This window comes from Priapulus caudatus, unplaced genomic scaffold, assembly GCF_000485595.1.
Source record: "Priapulus caudatus unplaced genomic scaffold, Priapulus_caudatus-5.0.1 Scaffold767, whole genome shotgun sequence".
In the NCBI taxonomy this organism is placed as follows: domain Eukaryota; kingdom Metazoa; phylum Priapulida; class Priapulimorpha; order Priapulimorphida; family Priapulidae; genus Priapulus; species Priapulus caudatus.
In genome coordinates, this window is record NW_014577828.1 from 22,988 (window position 1) to 44,161 (window position 21,174).

Below are 21,174 nucleotides of genomic sequence, written 5' to 3' on the forward strand. Positions count from 1 at the left end.
CATGTAACACATGTAATACCTGTAATACATGTGTAATACATGTAATACATGTGTAATACACATGCAAAGATGTGTAATCGTTGTAAGCATCGTTGCAAGCATCGTTGTAAAATTGTGGTGCAGTTTTGTTACCTCCCGTCTACGGTGGCGGGTTAGTTACGCATACCTCTTTCTTGCGAATGCAACCCTGTATTCGTTGCCGTGACCGTCATCATTTCTTTGTCTGGCGTCGTGCCATTACAGTCAATAGATACTACCATTGCACTACCATTTCGCTCGTGAAATTCCCAAAAAACAAGGAGCCATTGCGTGTGTTGATGCGTGCAAGCTGTGCTCAAAGTCACAACACGTTATGAATACGTAATGAGTAAGCTTCTCCCCCCCACCCCCGTCCTATCCGGCATTTCGTGTTCAGGAGAGATTCGTCACCGTGACTCCTCAGGGGATGGGGGGGGGGGGCCCTAGCTAGAATTATTTATATGCTCCTAGGTTGTTTCCTGCATCGAAAATGTTTACGCTCGTTCGTTTAAGATCGAACCTCGAAACAAGCTCAAACTTTGGGGCAGGGTTCTGTTAGATTAGGCGGCGTTCTCCGTCACGAACTTCCGTCGTGGCACCGCAACTTTCGGCGATCGGGGGGGGGGGCGAGTCTCATCTTGCCGGATGTTGGACAGGAGAGGCAGGCGCAGCTGTGTAACGGATTGTCGCGCGGGACGTCTCCCCCCACCACCTCCGACGACCCCTAGCGGTCGTCGTTCCCGGCTCGTATGAACCTGCGACGTCGAAAACGCTCGCGCGCGCGGTTTTCACCCAGGTGCCAACGCTGCGGTCATCGGAATTCCACTTCCCGCAGCAGCGTGTGTGTGTGCGTGTCCGGCACGTGTACAGTGTAATAATGTAAATAATGTAAATACTTTAATTATTCGACGAAAAGCCAGGCGTCGCAACAACGAGTCGCGAGCGAGCGGTTAGCGATTCGCCTCGCGACGCGGAAACCCCCTCCCACCGACCCCCTCATCCGGCGAGTGCTGCTCGCTTATCGTGACCGTCGCAGCTCGAGACGTGAGCGGCGGCTTGCACGCGTGAACACGGCTGATGGAAGCTCGCGCGGGGTTTTTCTCCGTCGCGGTGGGAAAGCGACTCGGAAGTTCGGTGACGCGGTGGCGCCCCCTGCGCACGCGATCGCGACGTTTTCCCCTGCGTCGGCGAACCACCCCGCGCATCCGGCGCAAACGATAACGCGAAGAGTACCTAATGAAAGGAGAGTGACCCGCAGCGGGGGAGCGAGAATTCGTTCGGAAGCCCGATCGCCCCCCGATTTCGCGCACGTAGTATTTTTACCAACGCCATTGTTCACAAAATAAACTCGTGGCATTTTTTTTATTATTACACAAGTTCTTTGTTTCTTTGCATTCCCTCCATACACCGTATAATACATATCCAGGCGAAGTGACGGAAGGACGATGACCGCCCGTCATCGGAACACGCTTGCATATATATATATATATATATATATGCGTCAGATGGTTGCAGAGCGATAACCAAGTTAATAAACGCAGGCTTTGCTATTATCAACTGGGACGAGAACACCCAGAGGCTACTTATGATGAAATTAAGGTCAGAGCTTCTACGAAAAAACTAGTTTTGCAACAAGCGCTAAACGAGGGTCAATCGGCAGTTCTCCAGCACGTAAGATGAACTGCAGCAGTACATTAGAAACGCGCGTTCCCTCGCCGGGACGCGCAGCTGCGCATAGCTACGTTCTATTGTTCGGTCGCGCGGCCTACCGCGAGACGTAACGCTCCTTAGATAACATTTAACAAGTGTTCAGATTTGTGCGAAAAGAGTACAGTTAGAAATATGCGGATATTTATACTGTTGGCGAGTCGCCACGCGTCGTTGTTACAAAATGTTCGATTTAACACTATATACATGTTATTCAGTTTATTATAAACGTCTACTGTATTATGGATAATATGAACTCTTATTAAACACGATCTATACAGACACTGATAAAAACCTGACAGCATTGTAGTTGATACTTCCAAATGTTCTCCCAGTGCATTCCATCGGTACAAAATATCGACGGTTACTCGTAAACGACAGGTAGTGGGAGAATAAGAATGAAAGAACTAAGAAAACATCAAAAGTCTGTGTATTTAATATTAGATTTTCCATGATCTTTACTATTTATAAATGAAGGCTATTACAGTCTATTAAGTTGTTTAATCACTGGGTTACATAAATAATTTGTCCACACCATTACAAGTAAGTATTCGTTTACCTATGCAAATACACATGTTTTTTCAAATATTAATGCTAAATGCGGTATCAGTTTTTACAGTGCTGTGGCGTCAAAACTGCGAAAAACTTTACAAAACTCCACCCGCCTGAATATTCCAACAAACAGCTGCAGGACACGATATATATATTTGGTACAAAAATGCCAGCTGTCGGCCTAGGCCAAAAATCCACCAGGGTAACAATATATATATACCATGGAGTAACAAAGAATTCCGCCGTTCAGTCACACGCGTGCGTAGGCAGGCGACAGTCGCACATACGCCCCTCCCCGCGTTGCCGCGTCCTCACCTCCCCCGCGCCGCGTCCTCGCACGCACGCCCACTCCCCTCGTAAATTCACTATCAGTTCTTCCACGACACGTTGCTCTTGGGCATCGCCTGCGCGGGGATCATGTCCAGCAGGTACTGCCGCTGCACGTCGGCCGACGTGCGGCCGTGCGACGTCGGCCCCCCGATGAGGCCGTACGGGTAGCCGAGCGTCGTGGGGATGAACCCCTGCATGAGCGGGTGGCCGGCGAGGTGCGGCAGCTGCAGGCCGCCGAGGTGCGCCGCCTGCAGCAGCAGCTGGTTCTGCTGCTGCTGCTGCTGTTGCTGCTGCTGCTGCTGCTGCTGTTGCTGCTGCTGCTGAGACGTCGCCGACGACGACGAGTGATGCTTCGAGTTGATGGCTCGACCGAGCGCTGCGGCGTGCGCCATCGACGCGGTCGTCGTCGTCGGGGTCGCCGTGCGCTCGGCCGCGGCGGCGGCGGCGGCGGCTGCGGCGGCCGCCGCCGCCTGCGATTGTATGCGCTGCTCGATCTCCTGCTCCTGCTGCAGCGCCTTCACGAACGCGCTCTTCAGCCGGTTGGTGTGCTCCGCCTTGAGCGCCTTCTTCTGGTTCGACGTGACGCACTGCTCGCAGATCACGTTCTTCGAGTTGGGCTTGTCGCGCTTCCACACCGTCGTGAAGTCGGTCTTGCACTGCACGCACTTGAACGGGTTGAAGACGTAGCGGACGGGCGCGACGGGCCGCCCCTTCAGCGGGTCGTTGTCGGTCAGGTACTTGACGGCCTCCTCGAGTCCGAGCAGGTAGACGAACTCGGCGTTCTGCGCGCTCGGGATGAAGTTGAGTTCGGGCGGCGGCGGCTTCGGCGGCGGGATCTGTAGCAGCGTCTTCTCGAGCTGCTTGCGAAGCGCGAGTTTCGCCGCCGCCTGCCGCTGTGCAGGCGTCTGGCTGTCCGCCGCCGCCGCCGCCGCATTGTTGTTAGTCTGCTGCTGCTTCTGCTGCTGCGTCTGGTAGCCCATGACCATGTTGGGCGGCGTCGTGCCGTGCCGCGCGTTCGCGACCGTCCGGCTCATCTGCTGCAGCATCGCGTTCGCCGACAGCACGCCGCCGCCGCCGTCGCGGCTGCGCCCGCCTCGCCGCATCAGCAGGCGGCGGCGGCACACCTGCTGCCGTCTTTGTGTTCTAGTGCGCGGGCGTGGGGCGGGCGGTTGGGCCCGCGCTGCAGCGTCGGCGGGACCCTGCCGCCGCGCACCGGCACGGCGCCCGAGCCGCGCACGAGCGGCGGCGGCGCTGCTGCGGAGCGCTTCAGCATCTTCGTAGGCTGCGCGCCGGCGGGAGGCCTCATCGCCCCGGCGACGGCGTCGGCGACCGCGCTCGTGTACATCGAGTCCTTTCATCGACTGGCTCTGCCGCAGCTTCTTCAGAAGCACGAGCTGTGGCTTCCTCGTTGCGAAGCTCCGCTTGAGGGTGCCGCCATTGCAGCTGCTCGCGGGCCCACGCGGTCCCGCCGGAAGCTGGTCGGCCGTCGGCGATTGCCGCCCTCAGCTGCTTTCGCTCGCCGCCGCACGATCCGTCGCCGTTGTCCGCGCCGCGACCCTGCGACTGCGACGACGACTCCTCGTCCGAGAGCAGGATGATGCTCTCCGGAGAGGATCCCGCCGCGTCTCCGCCCTTCTCCTCCGCGCGCTTCCCGCCTTCTTCTCCCCCCGCCGCCGCCGCCGCCGCAGGCTCCTTCTCCTCGGCGACCTCAACCTTCCCGTTCTCCTTTATCTCGTCGCATTCCATCGGCTCCGGGGACGGCGGCGATTTAGTCTCTGCGACGACGGCGACGGCGTCCGCCGCCGGGACGCCCTCTTGTTTGTCGTCGCCGTCGCCGTCGCCGTCTGCGCGCTCGTTGTTGCTCGAGCACCCCCTGTGAGCAGCGGGGTCGTGCCGCCGCTCTTCGTCTCGTTCGTCAGCCCTTGTTCTTGAACACTGCCATGCCACTCGGAGTCGGAGTGTGGTAGGCACTCACTATTGTCTGTGGTTGTTGTGCACTTAGAAGAAGAATTCAGGTCACCCGTCTTGGTCGGCGTAGCCGCTCTGAAACGCACGAGGGAAAGCAGACGACGGATTCAGTAAGAGCGTTGTCGTGGCGTTCAGGTGTTTAAGACAACACGCGCGTAGCCGTCGCGGGATTGCAAACGACGTTATTATGCAAGTTTGTAGATATTTAGTGCATCACACGATAAATCGTTGAAATTCTATTGGATAATGTCGCAGGTACTATGAAACAATAGTGCCCGCCTGAGCGGCACTATTGCTTGGCGCGCATTGTTTATTATAACGCCTTGTGTTTAATACAAATTGAAATTGTTCGTTTTTAAGAAACTTTGTCTTATTCACTTCATATTTGCGAGTAGATTGCAAAGTCATGTGATGCACTAAAAACATTAATGCCTGTTGTTGGGGGCACTATGAGAGCATAGTGCCCCCAACAACAGGCATTAATGTATAAATAGTATCATTTATACACTTACTATAATAATATACCCTAAAATTCTAGGGTGTAGTATCCCTTCGAGACAACACGCGAGTAGTAACACAGTGGGAATACACACACGGCATGTGCTACACGTCGCAGCATTGCGAATGACATGCCTAATAACAAGAGCATATAAAGAAGGAGAGCGTACAACGATGAAATGCTGAAACCATGTTGCAGTATTAGTCGAATTAATAAACTTTCCCCGTTTTTATTTTGACGATTCTTTGCAGTATTATTGATCAGCTGTCCTACCTTGTTCATATAAAACAAACTGCATGTCCCTACGATGCCCCTACGCTGAGATAATGAGCGGCGAAAATCTGGTATTTTCGCCGAACACCGACTCGACATTAGTCAGTACTGCGACCGACCCGCGTTCTGGTGATAGCTTCGGGAAACCTCGCATGTTTCCGTCATTCATTGACAATGAAATTTATTTTCCTTCTACTATCTTTTCTCGCATTTCCAGTCATTGACACAGCCATTACTCCACAAAAACGTCTTGTTATTTATCGCCATGGTGATGACCCGCCCCTTACGCTGGATGTAGTAACGCTGTAGTAATAACGTATCGAGTCAGCGCTACACAGCGGCGACCGGAAGCAACAAACAGTGCACAGAACGCGAGTTGGTCGCAGTGCTGACTAATGTCGACTCGGTGTTCGGCGAAAATACCAGATTTTCACCGCTCATTATCTCAGCGTCGTTATCAGGCATCGTAGGAACATGCGGTTTGTTTTATATGAACAAGGTAGGACAGCTGATCAATAATACTGCAAAGAATCGTCAAAATCAAACGGGAAAAGTTTATTAATTCGACTAATACTGCAACATGGTTTCAGCATTTCACCGTTGTACGCTCTCCTTCTTTATACGCTCTTGATAATAATATGAGTCTCAGGCAGAATTTTCGAATCACAGACAATGACATGAGCTCGCACCAGCCTTTGTGAAGGAAATGTATTTTCGCTACGTATGTATGTACACTCCTAAACAAACCCCTTACCTATATCATGAGTGAGATAAAAATATGATAATCCGTACCACGTCACCGTGACAACGATATGGGCTACCTACTAGAAAGTATGCATTAAACTGTATGTTACTGTATACATATATTGTATACTATTACTATTGTGTAATATGTATTAGGGTTGAATGTATAATGTAAATATAATGTAAATGTATTGCTGATTTTGTTCGTAAACACACCTATCACGCACTCCGGAGTCTTCACCATCACAAAGTTTCATTTTCTTTGGTTCTCTGGAAAAAAACGAGAATTCAAAATATTATTCACAACAAAAATGCAAGTAAGTGCACGAATACGCCCATCGCAGGAAAATTTAGCAGGATAAAAAAATCAATTCATGTACAGCCACTCCCTCTACTAAAAATGGAACAGAACAGCAGGCATGAATTAGACGCCTGTTAATAGAAGACATCTTGACCAATTAGCTACGTACAAAGCACAGCAGTGGTGAAATGAGAGATATGCTTACGTTAATTGTAGAGGAATGTGAAGAAATACGACAATTCACTGATAATTAGCAAGTAAATACATATATATATATATACGTGAGTAAACACATGGCACAAACACTGTATAAAGCACAAAAGTGTTCAATACTCTTCTGTGAAAAGCACTCCGCGCTGCCAAGACAACTGTTTATAATCAATAATTTACCTGCAAATGGCCTAGCATCTCCACCTAGTGGCAAATATTTTGCCTTTTATTTTTAAAGAGATCTTTTTAATAAATTAATCGATATAACGCGCGCGCGCAAACGTCTGTGCAATCTTCATTTTCCGCGTTCACGTATTTGAAGAAATCCCTCATCTGGCAGTTGCATCGCCGCGTAGGCTGCTCGTCTGATCCTTAATTGCAAATGTAACCTACAGTACTGTACTTACTAGTAGCTACTTAGCTGCGCTGCCCCAACTCCTCGGAAATGCTTCTCATACTAAAGCTGGGCATGATGTGTGCACCTAACGTACATGTATGTATACGAGAAGAGCAGCGGCAACGCGTGTTTGGGGTGAACCCCCCGCCTACCCTACTCTACTCTACTCTACTCCAGCTAGAAGGTTCACGAGAGAGCGTGCGTACAAATCTACGTCAACTGAACGAGTTAACTTGGCGAAAGTGATATACAAGATGAAATATTCATGTTTGAAATTGGTTTCTCCAGAGAAGAGAGGGGGAGGGGGAGAGACAGAGAGAGACACAGAGAGAGAAAGACATACAGACAGACAGACAGAGAGAGAGAGAGAGAGGAGGGAGAAGGAGAGACAGAGAGAGAGAGAGAGAGAGAGAGGAGGGAGAAGGAGAGACAGAGAGAGAGAGAGAGAGAGAGAGGAGGGAGAAGGAGAGACAGAGAGAGAGAGAGAGAGAGAGAGGAGGAAGGAGAGACAGAGAGAGAGAGAGAGAGAGAGAGAGAGAGAGAGAGAAAGAGAGAGAGAGAGGAGGCGATGTCAACAACGCACAGAAGAAAGAGTCAGTCAGCGGACAGAGGGTCCAGTTACAAAGTAGCGGCGCGCGTGAATACGTAACGTGCGTGCGAAGCATTCGCCGCAAATCTCTAAGGCACACGCGCGCGCATTTCAAAACATATTAATCTTAACCCCCTCCGCCCCTAAACTACAAGGAGGCAGCGATACTGCACGTACGGGTTAAGCTCCAGTTCATCAGTTAAGAATCCATCCTGCAGATGATCTCGCTCCCTCTTTAATCGTTCCTGCACATCCTCGGCCATGATTTCACTGCAACTGCAAGAAACAAAAACGTCGCATTGAACGATCGCGTCGACTCTCTAAAAAGACGGCGCCTTTAGTCTCTCGCCTCTCTAAAAAGACGGCGCCTTTCGTCTCTCGCCTCGCCGAGCACGAACGCACGAACGCGAGCGACATACAGCGCGCACAGATGCTAGTCACGTACAGCGAGCAAGAGTCACGTACAGATGTGAGCGATGTACAGCGTGCACGAGATACGTACAGACGCAAGCCACGTACAGCGAGCACGAGATACGTACAGACGCAAGCCACGTACAGCGAGCACGAGATACGTACAGACGCTAGTCACATACAGCGAGCAAAAGCGCACACACGCTAGCCATGTACAGCGGACACGAGCGTGCAGACGCTAGCCACGTACAGCGAGCACGAGCGCACAGACGCTAATCACGTACAGCGGACACGAGTGCACAGACGCTAGCCACGTACAGCGGACACGAGCGCACAGACGCTAGCCACATACAGTGCGCACAAGCGCACAGACGCTAGCCACACACAGACGCGAGCGACGTACAGCACGCACGAGATACGTACAGACGCTAGTCACGTACTGCGGACACGAGAACGTAGAGCAAGCACGAGCGCACAGACGCTAGCCACGTACAGCGGACACGAGATACGTACAGATGCGAGTCACGTGCAGCGAGCATGAGATACATAAAGACGTGAGCCATGTACAGCGCACACGAGAACGTACAGTGAACACGAGCGCACAGACGCTAGTCACGTACAGCGGACACGAGAACGTACAGCGAGCACGAGCGCACAGACGCTAGCCACATACAGCGCGCACGAGCGCACAGACGCTAGCCACATACAGCGAGCACGACCGCACAGACGCTATCCACATACAGCGCGCACGAGCGCACAGACGCTATCCACATACAGCGCGCACGAGCGCAAACGCGAACGACGAGCGCACAGATGCGAGTCACGTACAGCGGACACGAGCGCACAGACGCGAGCGATGTACAGCGGACACGAGCGATGTACAGCGGACACGAGCGCACAGACGCGAGCGATGTACAGCGGACACGAGCGCACAGACACGAGCAATGTACAGCGGGCACGAGTGAACAGATGCGAGCGATGTACAGCGGACACGAGTGCACAGACGCGAGCGATGTACAGCGGACACGAGCGCACAGACGCTAGCGATGTACAGCGGGCACGTGCGCACAAACGCGAGCGATGTACAGCGGAACGAGTCACGTACAGCGAGCACGAGCGCATAGATGCGAGCGACGTACAGCTGGCACGAGTACAGCGCAACCCACGTAAGGAATCGCGCTGTAGACGTGTGTAACGTGCGTTCGCCATAATCCTACGATCTCGACCCGAGCAGACACCACACGCGCTTCGATATGCGAAACTCATCTTACAGCAAACTACGCGATGAGACCAAAGACAGACATGTATGTCCTATACGCCACAGTCACACGGAAGACCGGCGGAAGCGTAAAAGCGGTGTACGATCTAGGCTAGTCACGTCTATACCTACAAGTACAAGCGTGGACTAGTGAATAACTGAACAGGCCAAGTGTGATGCAGCACAGCCACTGCCACTGCGACCACCACCACCGCCACTGCCACCGCCCCCGTCACCACCACCACCACCGCCGCCACCACTACCGCCAACATCATCACTGCGACCACCACCACCACCACTGCCACGCCCCCGTCACCACCACCACCACCGCCGCCACCACTACCACTGCGACCACCACCACCACCACTGCCACCGCCCCGTGACCACCACCACCACCACCGCCGCGGTCACCACCACCACCACCATCACTGCGACCACCACCACCACCACTGCCACCGCCCCCGTCACCACCACCACCGCCGCGGTCACCACCACCACCACCACCACCACCACCACCACTACCACTAACTGCACCATCACCACCACCACCGCCGCCACCACTACCACCACCCCCACCACCGCTAACCCAACAACTACCACTAACTGCACCACCACCACCACCACCACCACCCCCGCCCGCTACAGCAACCGTCAGGGCAACTCGACTTTTAAACGTAAGGAGCGTGCAGACATTTCTCTCTCTCTCTCGTGGGCCGGGGTTCACCATCACTAGGTTTAATTACCCGTAACCTTGTCAGCCGTGCACGCGGGGGGACAGACAGGTCGGCCAACATTTATGACGTCAGACCATTTACGTGGCGGCAGGGTGCACCATGTTGGGCCGACTAAAAATAGACGCTAGAAAATAATACGGCGGTGATCGATGCCAGGCTGGTGGCAGTAACCGTGTGCATATTTCGGTGAACACAAGTGTACCGGGAGGCGAGAGTTCCGGCGTCACATAATTTCACCTAAAATTCGCTCGCAAAGCTCATTGCACACCATCACCGGATCTATCACTACTCGTACCCACTCCACCTCTCTCTCTCTCTCTCTCTCTCTCTCTCTCTCTCTCTCTCTCTCTCTCTGTCTGTCTCCGTCTCTCTCTCGCTTTCTCTTGCTCTGCTTTCCGTTCCATCTCTCGGAGAGATTCTAGTGCAATTGACAGGTCTTATATGTTCGTCACTGCGGCCATTATCACATTAACTACAAAATCAATACAGCACGTACGGTGTACATGTATGTTACATGCAAAATACTTGCTGGCCGCGCGCACGTATGTTCTTATCATCACTCTGCCATTTTAGGGCTCCGCAGAACGAATGCTTCCCGACGTCTGCTCGTTTTTTTCAGACTGTATCCATTTGCTTTTTGAGAGCATGCATTTTCATATCATTTCCAATATCAGTGTGATACGTTCGCAATCGCAAACACCACAACCAAAAGTGGCATAAATAGATTAAATACGACAGATCAAATGGGTATAACACAGAGATTTTTCAGGGGACACTCTGAACTCTAAACGAGGGTTAGTAAAGGAAAACTTCAAGTATCATTTATAGACAGGTGTCAGTTCTATAGAGCTGGTTATACGCTATAACTGTCACTCACGGGAAATGCCAAATGTGTTCTTTACAGACCTACTCGATTGTACATGTACTTTTGAAAATGTAGAACAGGGAACTGTATATATAGATACGCAATGCAGTGAGATGCACAAAATTATACTATATACACATATTATCATTAATACCATGTAACCATCATGAACTCTTGACATTACGAATCTGGCTGTAGATCTATGTAAAAACCATGCACTTTTTATGTGCTTTGTCATCATCTTTGTTGAAAACGAATATGTGTCATACCACGACATCCCAGGACATAAAAATTCATTCAAACACGGCACTCCCATCACGGCTAGTAGGTTTTTGTTGCCATTGCCAGTCTGGGAGATGATGGTAACAGATGGTGGCCACCCAACTCATTGTGTTAAACATAATTAAACACAAGTGACACACACACACGCACATACACAAGCTTACACCGCTTCAATCGCCTGTATTTTGCAGACACCTGTCACTCCCAGACTAAGAACAGAACAAATGCACACAGAAATGTACATGAAGCAGAAGATGTGCATGACGTACAGCTTTTACCCATTGCTTGTAGATGATTAAAATGCGATTTAAGACTGGTAATGAATGGAAAACAATTCAAAAGTACATGTATGTATACCAAGATCATGGTATATACATTCGTTTCGTCTTCAATCTCTTATTTTTTCCGTCTTCGTTATAGTTGTTTGAACTTTGAACTTTGAAGACTAATATTTACGAGGTTACGAGGTTATCATGATCTTCCATTATCTATTACATTTCAATCTATAGACGATTCGTGCGACCTTGCAGTGCACGTGCCTTCCATTGCTTTTTTCTTTCAAATACAGTGGTCCCCTCTTCCTCGTGACTCTGAAACACCGACTCATCGCTTAAACGTCTTTAGAAAACGAACCTTATGCATGCTGCTATGCACGTGTTCCCCGCTTGGTCGCGACGTTTTCATGTGCCCGACCTGTCCCGATAAAGCCGGTACCACTGTATTTCATTACCCTAACTCTAATCCTATGATAAATAAAATTGCCAGGTACAATGTTGAACGTAGCCTATTCATACTGCACCTAAGAAGCGAGAAGTATTTTCTTAACAGCTTCAAATACATCAAACACTGTAACTTTAGCTGAGAGGGTCTATGTCCCCCGGGGTACTGCCGGGGGACATACCCTGGGTACGGTCCGGTATACCGGAACGTACCCTGGTACTATATTATATGCCGGACCGTACCTCGCCTACTCCACTAACGAGTCTAGGGAGTCGCCTACCCCTGCTCCCTAACCCTAACCATATCAAATAGTGACCAGGGTACGTTCCGGTATACCGGACCGTACCCAGGGTACGTTCCGGCAGTACCCTGGGGGACATAGACCCTATGAGCGTAACTTTACTGTATATATAACTTCCACCGATTTCCAGACAATTTACAAATATATATCGGTAACTTTCACCCAAACTCCAACACACATATATACATGGGATGTATGCAGACAATGGGAATCTTACCAATAAATTTAGGGTGTGCATCCAATTCATTTTCACCTATGTACCATCTGAGGTTACCAGAAATCACCCATCATTGGACGAAAATTAACCTGAGTCTGGAGTCAAATACGCTCTGATAATTCTGCTGTACACAACCAAAAATAAAAAAGACATTCAATACAAAACCGATTTTCATGTTCCGAAATTGTACTCTGCAGCGGGTCCTATCGTACGGCAGACGATAATTTATGTATTACTTCGGCATATTTATGTGCAAGTTATTGGGCACAAATTTTCTTGAAGGGTGTTATTTACAGAGTGGCTATATGCCCGGCTGCCGGGCACGGTCTTCGATTTCCTAAATGCTTGGCAGTTTTTAATTTTCAGCATTATCTCAAGTAAACAAGGGTTAGGGTTAGGGTTGAGAAAAGTTCTGCCGGGCATTTAGGAAATCGAAGACCGTGCCCGGCTGCCGGGCATATAGCTACAGCGTGTTATTTACGCTCATATAGGGTCTATGTCCCCCAGGGTACTATCGGAGGGTACCCTGGGTACCGTTCGATATATCGGAACGTACCCTGGTAACTATCTGAAATTGTTAGGGTTAGGGTTAGGTAGTGTTGTCAATCGGTTGTAATTTCGTAATCGATCATCGGTTGGATCCAAGTAACCGATGATCGGTTACTCGGGGTGTTGAATGCATGCGTGTGCATAACGTCGTGTGCGACATGTACGTGTGTGCATGTATGTGCTTGTTTAGCCCTGTTTACTGTTTGTTTTGCACTGTTTACTACTGTGTGTATAATACATGTATGTTAATAAAGAATAACTTGTATAGTACTAGTAGCGATAATATCTCTGATTCTCATCACTTTTCCAAGTTTTCTTGTTCAAGTTTTACATTTATTTCGTTTTTTTTCCCCGATGAAATCGATTATGGATTTTGATAACCAAGCGCTTGGTTCGAGCCACTGTTCAACCGATAATCGAGTATAATTGATGATCGTGACATCACTAGGGTTAGGGTTAGGCAGTAGGCGACTCCCTAGACTCGTTAGTGGAGTAGGCGAGGTACGGTCCGGCATATTAGATAGTACCAGGGTACCGTTCCGATATATCGAACCGTACCCAGGGTACCCTCTGATAGTACCCTGGTGGACATAGACCCTTTCAGCATTATTTACTGTTTACTAATTTTTAATTTTAAGTTACTTAGTTAGCGGTTTATTAAATACAATATATGGACTAGGTACCCAAGTATAGTTCGTCACTCATTAGTTTGATGCAGACATACTACTACTAGTCTATAGAGTATAGTACCTAGGTAGGGCCTACTCTCTCAAATCTGAAAACGTTCACACTAGCACTAGCAGTGGGCCCATTTATTCTTCTTTTAAATAATTATTAATTAACGTAATGAAGTGAAAATTACAACTTGGTATTGTGCATTTTGAATGTACTAAAGCCTTTGTCGACAGTGTCGTGGCTGAGCAGCCAGTGAGTAGGGCCTATACTAAGTATATAATAGTATAGGCACAAAGAAAAACATTTTTAGTTTGTACCCATTTCATTTCAGACTGCCAAAATCACCTGGCCATTGACGTGGCCGAAATTTACAACAACAACATTCCTTTATCTTACATATGACCACAGCGCCAAAACGCCGTTCTTACGTCTCCTACACATAAATAGGGAACGTTAGGTGAACGAAATATAGTTTTAGCCTCCAGTATGAATGCCAAATATTTTCTTATCGATCTTGTAGTTTGAATGGTGGGTGGGGGTGGGAGGGTGAACTAATGACCTAGCTCCCTATACTTCACAGGCTCAATTTAACTACTAACGTGCCCACCATATTCTTAGTACTAATACCTTTTTTCCTGTTCAGATTCCAGCGTATCAGCAGAATAAGCTTTCGTTTGAAGGTCTTTTCAAAAATTTGTCAAATATGGCGGCACCGGTTTTCTCCTCTTTGCGACGGTCTTCCTGCCTCCCGACTAATCACACACACACTGACAGCGCAACCTTTGTTTCATTTCCTAGGGGTTTCCCGAAGCAACGCCACGGCAGCAGTAAACAACCGGGTTGTTTATTTGTCAACAATAACAAAATTACGGAATACCATTGGTTGCACGGCCAGCTCTCAACATGGAGGACGACCAATGGCAAGGTGCGATGACCCTGCATCGAGACCACGTGACGTCATCGGACTTTACGTTTCATTGATTTTTGCCGCTCAAGAAGCAACTGTCACAAATGCAAATGATAACATCTCAAATTAGTCATACATATCACGAGTAACCACGGGGGCATACCTACACCATTGGATACCTTTGTTCATAACGCCCTTGGGTTTCAGTGTTAATTACGGCCCATTTTCTTGAAAAGTTGGGATTCAGTGGCTTTGGATTCTGCTGGAGTAAATCCCGCGTATGGGTAACCCGTGATAAACTTTTGGCACGGTTCCAAACGACATTAGAATGAACGGAAAGATTACTTTTGCACACTGTGGCAATGCCACTATTGCGAAAACACCGTGTGCGCGCTACTAAACAAAATCGAAAACAGCCGCAAAGAAGTGTGATATACTGTTAGTAGTGAATTTATTATTATTTTTATGTAAATACATCGTAAAAAGTTTCGCGCGCTAACTCTGCTCTCGTTAACAGGAGAGTTAACGGCGGCGCGCAATCGCTCTACTACTCGACTCTACAAACTTCAGCGCAGACGACGCGTGTTGCATAGTTAGGTACTGCCCCGTACGAGCACTGGCTCTCTCCACACATGCTCACACACACACTTTTCCACGCACGCTAACTTTCTCTGGCAATAATTTCTTCGCGTGAGAGAGCGAGCAACATAGAGTGGATGGGACGCTGAAGAAAACAAACTGATGCAGATTCGCGCGGGAAAAACTTTATTACTTTTAAGTTGTTAAACCCGATCGTGATAGCATTTATATACAAATATATCTGCCTAATTAGTAAGTTTTCATCTGTTTTTTTCTCTCTCTCTGGTAGTGAAACTAACGTTCTTTTTCGTGCACGAACAAACGACAACCACCAAAGCAATTCGTAACCAACTAACAAGTGTTACTACAACAGTCTACAACGGGGAATGTTAGCATCAAAACTGTGTGCCGACGTACGCTGCACATGCATACACGTGAACTTCAGTGAAGTACGCATATTTGCCAAACCACTTGTAGCTTTCACTGCGCAAGGTTTTTCCATTCACTGTCACATATGCTATAGTGCTATTTCCAACGACGAATATGACATAGGTAAAGCGTGCCAATTGTGTTCAAATTATTATCAGGAACTGTTAAAAACAAATAAAAAGGTGCCAGTCACGAATTTAAAATTCCTTTTTTGATGGAATCTTCAACGATAGGATTTGGTATTTCATCGATGGGAATCACTCAATCACATTCTACGTTTCTACGTGACAGATAAAATTATCATGCACTGAGGATTTCTAATATATGTAAATACATCAAATAAGATAAAACAATTACCCAGTGATTTCATCGACCCTTTATGTTACTGCTAGTCATCTCACATAATGAAGATGCTGATTTTCCTATCATACAGAAAAGCATGCTAATTGATGCAATAATTAAATATCCACTTATGATTACATTTGCACTTATTTACACGAAAAATAAACTTGGAGTCATACGATTATGTACAAGGATACTGTAGCAAATTGCGGGTAGCATTACCTACACATTGCGTTTGACAAGCATCTACAGCAGAGGGCAGCACTTTCTATGACAACCTTTCATGCACTGTTCACAACCATTCGTAGGGTTTTTTCTTAGCCTAATAAAAACTTAGCAACCGATTTCGCACGTAAAACTCTAGTATCCATACACTTCATGATTTCTTCCTCTCGTGCACTCATCATATATTGCTACGCCCCCGTCCTAGAACGCGTGCATACATTATTGTATTGTTTACACAATTGCACAGGGCCGAAGGCCTAGTTATAATCGTTACACCCGAGTGGTAACAAACATGAACACCTACAAACACCAACCTCCACGACGTTACACAGGTAAATTTCGGATATCAACTCACGGTAGACGGCTGGCCGCAAATGGGATACAAGCAGCCACATTCTGCAACCTTGACCACACTGACAACTCACCACGCATTCAACCTTCCTTCATCAAGCATAAAATCTAATATGGCATAATCATAAATTACTAAAGAAAAATGCTTACAAATTCGCTTCTAGTTCCTAATTAAAACTTAAGTACATACATCTGACCTAATTTTGTTTAGAAAAAAAGCAAGCAGAGAGTTTGCATACGAATATGCACGTACACTTAAACAAGTCACACACTATGTACACAAATTCAGTACCCTGTCGCGACACAGTTCACTCCAGTGCACATTAAAAATAAAATTTGAAGTTTCAGATGTTTCTCCCACACGGAGAAAAATTAGTTTCTGCATCTGTGGCTGGATTCCACTTGTCCACAACTTGTTGAGAAATGCACACAGCACCCTAGAGAATTTCAGCTCCTGGCCCCACAGCTGATGAGAGGGGAAAAGATGTGATCGGAAAAGGGCCCTCCGTCCACTAGAAACGAAAGAAAATCCAAGTTAGCACAAAATCATAACGAGATCGACGTCACTGGATAACTAGAAGAGAAAACAGATGGGTTTTCTTTGGACAAAGGCGACTCGAGTACGCTAAAAGCACGGCATGGCAACGACCGACACACTGCAGGCAAACAACCCATAAATTTACGCGTTCGCGCTCCGAAAAGCGAAATCTCAGAGAACGCAATCGCTTCTCGTCGCGCGCGACTACGTACACCGTCAGACCAGTGGCGTAGCCAGGGGGGGGGGGGCGATGGGGGCAGTCGCCTCCCCTAAGATGCCAACAACATGCACCAAATTGCACCATTAACAACATCAAAATGCAAAAAAACGCTCCCTCGAACTGAGCCGCCCCCCCTTACATTTAATCCTGGCTACGGCACTGCGTCAGACAGACCGTTCGAACACAGTTTTTGCGCATGCTCGCAGGGCGTGCTTTTCGACGGCGGCGTCCGTCAATGGACTGAGAAGCGTGCGCGCTAAAAGCACGGCACATCAACGACCGATGCACCGCAAGCGATTTCCAACTCAACCGAAGAAATTTACGCGTTCACGCTCCAAAACTCAGATTCCTAGGAAACACAGTCGCCACTCTTCACGCGCATATTCCATCAGCACATGATCCGCGCACCCTCGCTACATAGCGTGCTTTTCGAAGGCGGCGTCCATTGACAGTCACCGCAAGTGTGCGCGCGCGCGCGGGCGGAGACGCTGGCTGCCTAGCGAGAGACCTGGATGAGATTGTGGGCAGGCAGACGCGACGATTGAAAGTAGTCGTCTAGCAGCAGGTTGGAGAAGTTTGTGTGCAGCTGGAATCCCTCGTTCTCCCGCACCGGATCGCCGCACAGGTGGTACAGATCTGCAACGAAGGAAGGCGTAGAAGCAAGTCACGCGACGAAATCGAAACGAGCCACGCATTTGTACAGAAACAATAAACGTGCGAGATGGAGACCGTGGGAGGCTCTATGCGGTGCAGATACACTGCAGCTAACCTCACGTAGATCTAACAGGCTTCTTATGAGATGCCACGCGTTTGTACTGCAGCAAGAAACGCGTGAGAGGTCCAAAACTGTAGTAGCTCTATGCGGTGCTGATACACTGCAGCTACCCCCCCCCCCCCGCGTAGATCTAACACGCGGAACAGGGGAAGAGGTGAACGCACCTTTAAGCAGGGCCGACGCCCACAGCTGAACGTGAAGGTCGGGGATCTTGCTCGCCAGCTGCATAGCAGGGTTCACCATGTTCGCACTCTCCTGTGTCAACAAGACGCGGAAAACATGGACGCTTAAAACGTGAAAAAAAGACGCGGGCGGATGGTAAACCACCCACCCCCTGCGCCTGCCCGAAGCGCAGGGGACGTTCTCCCGAATAACCGGAGATTACCGTACACGATTCGAATGCAGAACAATTAATGATTTTAGAATTGAGACTTTTAGACTTTTAGAATTAAGGATTTTCGACGATTTATGAATGCAGAACAATTAATTTGAATGCAGTCCATTAAGTTAAGCTGCCATTCCACGTTAGCTAGCCCCTATTCATCCTGAACGAGACACGTGAATGCGATTCCATCAGGAATGAATCGGCTATCGACAGTTCCTCACGAAAATAAAATTCACGCCGAACGGTCAGACGACTATTAAAAACCCTTGCGATTCGCGAACAAAATACGCAAAATGTTTTCTATCGGACGAAATCCAAGTGGTTTTATCGAGCAGCTCTGCGACATGGGAGGAGTAGGGTTAGAGTGTGTGTGCTGCCACGTACCCTGCTGTTGCCGATGGAGAGGAATATGTGTCCAAGAAGGACCAGCGAGCACGACGTGAGCCTGTTCAGATCCTCAGCATTCGCCATCTTCAGAGTCTCACGCAGATATCGCCTGAAATCGACGCCAGCAACGCGTTAAAACAGCGACTGCAGTCCCACCGCACAAAGTTACGGACGATATTTTGGGAAAATGCGATTGCGCGCGCATCGACGATGCAGAATCTCTCTCTCTCTCTCTCTCTCTCTCTCTCTCGATTGGACGGGCTCTGTCTCTCAACACTGCTCTCTCCCTCTATTTCTCTGGCTCTCTCTCTCGTCTCTCCCTCGTATTTCTCTGGCTCTCTCTCTCGCTCTCTCTCTCTCTCTCTCTCTCTCTCTCGTCGTCGTCTCTCTCTCTCTCTCTCTCTCTCTCTCTCTCTCTCCTCCTCTCCTCTCTCCTTCTCTCTCTCTCTACTCTCTCTCTCTTCTCTTCTCTCTCTCTCATCTCTCTCATCTCTCTCTCTCCTCTCTCTCTCTCTCTCTCCTCTCTCTCTCTCTCTCTCTCTCTCTCTCTCTCTCTCTCTCTCCTCTCCTGCTCTCTCTCTCTCTCTCTCTCCTCTCTCGTCTCTCTCTCTCTCTCTCTCTCTCATACGCTCTCTCTCTCTCTCTCTCTCTCTCTCTCATCTCTGCTCTCTCTCTCTCTCTCTCTCCTCTCTCTGCACACTCTCTCTCTCTCTCTCTGTCTCTCTCTCTCTCTCTCCTCTCTCTCTCTTCTCTCTCTCTCTCTGCTCTCTCTCGTCCTCTCTATCTCTCTCTCTCTCTCTCTTCTCTCTCTCTCTCTCTCTCTCTCTCTCTCTGCTCTCTCTCTCTCTCTCCTCTCATCTCTCTCTCTCCCTCTCTCTGCTTCTCTCTCTCTCTCTGACTCTCTCCTGGCTCTATCTTTCTCTCTCCTGGCTGCTCATTCTCTCGCTCCACCTCCCTCTCTGTTCTCTCGAGCGCCGATGGCTTTTACGTACTTTCTATCCGTATTTCTGCTTCAATCTTTTTCATGGCAAGATTTTATGGATTAGTGAGTGGGAGACTCGAACGTCGCTGCATTATGGTGCTGTGTTTACCAAAAGTTTCCTATAAAAAAATCTTCCCACGTTTTTCCTAATGCTAGGCCCTAACCCGCCAACAATTAATTCAGGGTGGGAAGAATGCGAGTGACGCTTAGCAGCCCAATATTAGCGCGACCATGAGCGCTGTGACGCCCGCTTCATCCGCGACAACTCTCATCTGGCCGGCCATCGTGCATCTATTAATGGTCCCAGTGTCCCCGAAATCAAACGCCCAAATCACGAAATGGTAAAATATGCGCGAAGTCCGAATCGCTAATCGCGCGTAACTTTCAAACCCAAGAGCCGCCAGAGGCGGCTGGGCTCACTGGGCGCTAGTGAGTGCTAAGAGTTCTAAGAGCCTAAAGTGCTAATACTAAAGTAACTTAAGTAACTTAAACTAAGTAACTTAAGCTAAGGTGCTAAGTGCTAGTGACTATCTGCAACTATTTCATAATGTACACTACAGAATCTCATATTAACTCATCTTAAATAAAAAAAACCAACATATTCCTAATAAAGCATTGTTCAAAGTAAGTATTATTGTGAATTCAACTGTAAAATGGAGCTGTTCCACAACCAACAGGTACGCTCGGCCAACGCAGTTGAGAAACAAATCAATGTTTTAACCCTCCTACAGGCTGCAAAGAGAGCTGCCAACTGTACGCTAATTAACCAGGCAAAAATACACCAACTATCTACCACCACAGCACTGGCAGTGTGCCACTGGCAAGTGGCAGAATAACAACACTGACAGTAACAGAAATGCCATAGAATATAACGATTTAAGACAGAAACTTCTCAAGCAATTTACTTTTGAAATTTCACTGTGACATCGCAGCCTCAAACATCCAGGCATGTATAGCATTCACTAGCAAACCCTAGAATTAAAATTGCTTTCTAACACAGATAACAGTTAACAAATCATGGCTTTAAACATCGCCTCCATCTTACGGGTCAAGAAAGGTTATGAGACACTTACTTCGCACGTCCAAGTGGAAAGCACATTCATGGTCCTTCAATAAAGCCATAAAAATGGTAGGTCACCGCTGAAACAAAATATTTTTCAATGCGTCCGTCAGACGCATGGTCCTCAGAAATGACTAAAAAATCTGCCCTGTGCCCATTGACCTTTGACCTGATGACCTCCAATTCGGCACAGTGATGCTTTGCCTACCATGATGCTATACACCGACAATCACAGCCTAGTCAGCCGGTTAGATTTTGCGGCAATTCTGCATCTCCGCTATACCTTAAGTTAAGGAGTGAATGTTCCCACCTTATTTACACCTCTTGACCTTTGACCTTTGACGCCCCAGCTTTTCGACATCCCAACTCGTTTTCGGATACGCCCCACGTCCGA

General features: G+C 48.5%; 3 protein-coding genes across 3 annotated transcripts in view; all 3 read right to left on the reverse strand.

The window, feature by feature from the left end:
- Positions 1-1,929: 1,929 nt before the first annotated feature.
- Positions 1,930-3,681, reverse strand: LOC106813405 (transcriptional repressor p66-beta-like). The gene has a single exon (XM_014817541.1). The coding sequence runs from the start codon at positions 3,651-3,653 to the stop codon at positions 2,646-2,648; it is 1,008 nt and encodes a 335-aa protein (XP_014673027.1). The 5' UTR covers positions 3,654-3,681; the 3' UTR covers positions 1,930-2,645.
- Positions 3,682-3,698: 17 nt separating this feature from the next.
- Positions 3,699-14,441, reverse strand: LOC106813398 (the record flags this gene model as incomplete). The annotated part of the gene is given in 6 exon segments (XM_014817534.1): positions 3,699-4,004; positions 4,006-4,650; positions 6,308-6,361; positions 7,766-7,858; positions 12,377-12,500; positions 14,228-14,441. Coding segments are annotated over 2 exon segments (654 nt in total), but the record flags the coding sequence as incomplete, so codon positions are not given.
- Positions 14,442-14,939: 498 nt separating this feature from the next.
- Positions 14,940-21,174, reverse strand: part of LOC106813402 (MAU2 chromatid cohesion factor homolog) — an 18,488-nt gene continuing 12,253 nt past the window's right edge. The window contains exons 13-16 of the mRNA XM_014817539.1: positions 18,736-18,847; positions 18,131-18,221; positions 17,700-17,827; positions 14,940-16,945 (exon numbers count right to left, since the gene is read on the reverse strand). Coding sequence (XP_014673025.1) covers positions 16,871-16,945; positions 17,700-17,827; positions 18,131-18,221; positions 18,736-18,847 — 406 coding nt within the window. The 3' untranslated portion in view covers positions 14,940-16,870. The remainder of the gene's footprint in view (positions 16,946-17,699; positions 17,828-18,130; positions 18,222-18,735; positions 18,848-21,174) is intronic.

Bases quoted from the DNA above. Each gene is read 5' to 3' on its own strand.
- LOC106813405 (XM_014817541.1), bottom strand. From the start codon at position 3,653: ATGCTGCAGCAGATGAGCCGGACGGTCGCGAACGCGCGGCACGGCACG.